This window comes from Vombatus ursinus, unplaced genomic scaffold (assembly GCF_900497805.2).
Source record: "Vombatus ursinus unplaced genomic scaffold, bare-nosed wombat genome assembly UNPS02014810.1, whole genome shotgun sequence".
In the NCBI taxonomy this organism is placed as follows: domain Eukaryota; kingdom Metazoa; phylum Chordata; class Mammalia; order Diprotodontia; family Vombatidae; genus Vombatus; species Vombatus ursinus.
The window spans coordinates 27,677,930-27,682,060 of record NW_020954588.1 but is presented as its reverse complement, the minus strand read 5'-3'; the positions used below and the strand labels follow the sequence as shown (position 1 = coordinate 27,682,060).

The window sequence follows — 4,131 nt, the reverse complement described above, 5'->3', positions numbered from 1 at the left end:
CTAATTCAAGGCTCCCTTCTCCTTTCTCTGGTTCAGCACCAATGTGTGAATACACAGTCACAGGTAGTGAACACAACAGAAATGTTAGATAAGAGCCCTCTGATGAGTGGTTCAATCAAGCCAAATTTTTCATACAACAAAAGCCTTACCTTTTTTCCTAGTCTTTCCCCCAACCCCATGAATCCCAGATGGCAAAAGGACAAATCTTCTAGGGTGATTCCCTACCTATTTCCAAACCTATCTTTGAACATCTTACCAAGGTCTACTGCATTATGGCTTTCATATCAGGATCATGACTGTTTGCTCATGAATTTATTTTGCTCATGTATTGATACTCAGTTCTGTCCATGCCCGAGAACTGTCATCTTTCAGAGTGGACAACTTCCTCTGGGAGAACTGGCCAAGTCCCCAGAGCCTGAGGACAGCCACGCGGTATTTCTTGGACATGATGTTGTAAAGGATGGGGTTGATGGCTGCACTAAGATAGAAGAGGACAAAGGAGAACAGGTTGCAATACTGGCTAATCACTGCAATCTCCAAAGAGCCAGGCTCGAAGGATTTGGAGAATAAGTAGCGTCCCACATGAAATGGCAGCCAACAGAGGACGAAAGCAAACACCACCACAGCTAAAAGGAAAATCAGAGAAACTTAGCATGAGATCAAGCAATGTTGCCTTGAAACGTGTTCTGCTAATAAAAAAGCAAGATTCCATTTCTTTTGAAAGCCTTTGTGGCAGGATAGTGTGATTCATCTCAGACAAAGGGCCAAATGTTGTTTTTCCCCATTTCCCTTCCCTGGGGTTTAATGAGAGCTATTTCTAAATGCACAACTAATCCATCTTTTTGGACCAAGGTGACCAATTAGTTCAGTGTAACAATGGTCTACCAGAGAGGCAGCCATGCATGGCCAAAGGTGTGATGAAATGAGAGTCAGAAAGACCTAGGCTCAAATTCCATTTCATGGGATCATGTATTTAGAGCTAGAAAGGCCCTCAAAGGTCATCATTTTACGGCTCAAGAAACTGAGGCCAAAGAGCCTAAAGAGACTTGTCTAAGGTCACATGAAGCATGATTAGACCCCTCTGACATTTATGAGTTATATGACCATGAGTAAGTCACTTAAGTCTCAGTTTCCTTATTAGTAAAATGAGGGTAATTAATACCTTAAGTACATACATCACAGGGTTTTTTGTGATATTCAAATTAGATAATGCTTGCAAGACACTTTGTAAACACTGAAGTATTCTCTAGACTGAGAACCAGAAGGACCTTAAAAGTTATCAGGTCCAGTCTTCTCATTTACATAAGAAGAAACTGAGGCCCAGAAATTAAATGGATCAGAATTCAAAGCTATGTCTTCTCATTCCAAATCAGTGATCTTCTCATTATTCTAAATCCAATGGTCTTCCCACCATCTAATCAGTATCAAGCATTATTATTTTACAATTAAGTTAATTGGATATTGGGAGAGATGACTAGGAAATCCATTTTTGAAAATTCAGTTTTTGATGCATATAAACACAGCTAAAACTGTGTCAACTTCCTTCAAGACTCTTCTGCATGAAACTGCTAGTGCCCTCCCTCCAAACCATTGTGTATTTAGCAGCTTTTCATTTATTTGTATTTAGTCTCTAAATGTTTATACATCTACTTGCTGTCTCCTTCACAAGAATGAAAGCACCTTGAGAGTAAGAATAATTTCATTCTTTGTGCTTGTATCTCCAGCACCTAGGACAGTGCCTGGAACATAGAAGGCCCTTAAGAACTGCTTGTTAGTTAATTGATAATCAATATAATATGATCACTGTTAAAAGGGAGGAGGAGCAATGATTTATTTTTTAACACTAAACATCCCTGAAAAAAAAATGTCATCAGCTTACTTTTTTTAATTTATTATATTGAGATGTCAACTTCTGGACAAAGCAAAAAGATTTTTCTGAGCCCAGCAAAAGCAATATGAAAAAAATTCTATGTAGGAAAGTAACTTTCAAATCTTTGTTACTGGGCTGTTTTGGTGAGGCAAATATTCCTGGATCACCTGATTCACTCATTTCTATTGACTGGGGGTGGGGGAAAGAGGTGTGTGGAGGAAGCTTCCCTGAATTGCTGGGGAAATGGGTTTACTTTTGATAAGACACTAATGAGACAATGGTTTTAAAAAATAAATGTTGTCATAGACTATAGACTATAAGGATTAGAAGGGTGCCATATTTCAGATGAGGAAAGTGATACCTAGAGAAGGGAAGTGATTTGCCCAAGGTCCCATAGGTGACTAAAATGAAGGATTCAGACCCAGGTTTTCTGTTCTACAGCCTCTGATTTCCACTGAAATGAAATAACTAATTCCAGAAACAACAACAACAAAAGATCTTGCTTTATTATGAATGCAATGAAGTTAATCAATGGTCTATAGACCACCTTTTGAGAATCTTTGGTCTACATGATGAAAACCTTGGGTACTCTTGGTGATGAATATCATCCTTTTGACATCCAGTAATCCAGAAATTCTTAAAATTAGAAGACAAAAAAAGGACCTTGGACCTGCATACTGGACCGGTCATTTCATTCATATAGTGAACTCCCAGATAAAGAAACTCCCTCTAAATACAAAGTGATACTTTCTCTGCAATTTATAGTCTTAGAAAATTGTGTAGAGCACTAAGAGGCTGAGTGAATTTGCCAGGGTCACTCAACTCAATGTGTCTCTGAGGTGGGACTTAGATCCCAGTGTTTTGGGCTCTAAAGCCAGTTAATGCTAGGCTTCATCGTGTTCAGAGAGTCTTAAAATTACAAATATGAAACCTCTGTTCTGCTCCAAATGAAACTAAATATGCAAAAAGTGAATATAAATATTTCCCAGGATGCTAAGATTTACCACTTGTAAAGGTGTACATAATAGATTTGGAGTTTCATGTGCAACCATCTTTTTTTATTATACTATATTATGGAAATGTTTGTTTTATTCCATAAATTAAAAAATAAAATAAAATTTTAAAAAAGGTTTAGACAGGCAGATTCCATTTCCTGATAGACTTGACAGCATGACTTTTGGAAGTTAAGCTACAGATAAGATGTGGGTTTGAAGGCATTTTTAGTAGATAAAAATTTATTGAGCATGGACTTTGTGTGCATAGTTCTGGGTTCTAATTCATGGTTGTGTAGATATTGATGGAGAATAAATACAATCTAATTTTGGCTTCTTATAAGATTAACTGAAATTAACTCTCACCTTTAAACTAAAATGTACTAATTCTCACTTCTCATTGAACCTAGGGACAATTTACTAAAGAATTCTTTGGGAAGAAACAACTTCCCAAACTGATGTTGGGCCCTTTGAATAAGTTTTATTTGATCAAACTGGGGTATTTTCTTCCTAGTAACTGAGCAGATGTAAAAGATCCAAACTGGACAGATAGAGAACTTTATCAAGTAGGAGAAAGTCTACAGTTGGCATTTAGGTTGTGTGCCCAACAGTCAAGTGAAACAAGACTGTTGTAATCATTCAAATAATGCACAAAGAAGGAAACTGACATACAAGCAAAAATTGATATTTTTTTTTGTCTCAACTATCTACTTGGATTGTGCATACTAATGTTGCTTGCCCACCAGCTTAGAACACAATTCTTTGCTAGAGTATTTTTAAGGATATGATATTTTCTTAAATTTAATCAGTTACCTGCAAATCAGAGAATAGGAGAGGAGCTGAGGAAACTGTTTCATTTTCCCCTGAACATAAACACAATGATAAGCTGCTCTATGATATATGTTGGCTTCAAAGCAAACTTAATTTCTAGGGTTTCTCTCCTGAGGAAATGATGAGACATAACATTTGATATTTGGGGTTCATGAAGAGGCATGATGTTTCTAAATACTTTTTTTGAGGAAGTGAAGGAGAGGAAGAGAAGAAGGGAAGGGAGACTGAGATAGAGAGACAGAGAAAGGTAAAGATACAGAAAAAAGAAAAGTGAGAAGGCAGAGAGAGAGGAAAAGATGGAGACTGGAAGAGAGAGTTGGAGAGAATGAGAAGAGAGAAAAGGGGAGAAAGAAGAGAAAGAAAGATAAGGCAAGAAAGTGAGGGGAGAGATAGAAAGGGGGAAATGAGGGGGAGAGACGAGAGGGACAGAGAAGAGAG

The 4,131-nt window shown here is 37.4% G+C and overlaps 1 protein-coding gene across 1 annotated transcript in view; it reads right to left on the bottom strand.

The window, feature by feature from the left end:
* Nucleotides 1–321: 321 nt before the first annotated feature.
* Nucleotides 322–4,131, bottom strand: part of GHSR (growth hormone secretagogue receptor) — a 4,700-nt gene continuing 890 nt past the window's right edge. The window contains exon 2 of the mRNA XM_027875679.1: nucleotides 322–626. Within this exon, the coding sequence (XP_027731480.1) occupies nucleotides 322–626 (305 nt within the window). The remainder of the gene's footprint in view (nucleotides 627–4,131) is intronic.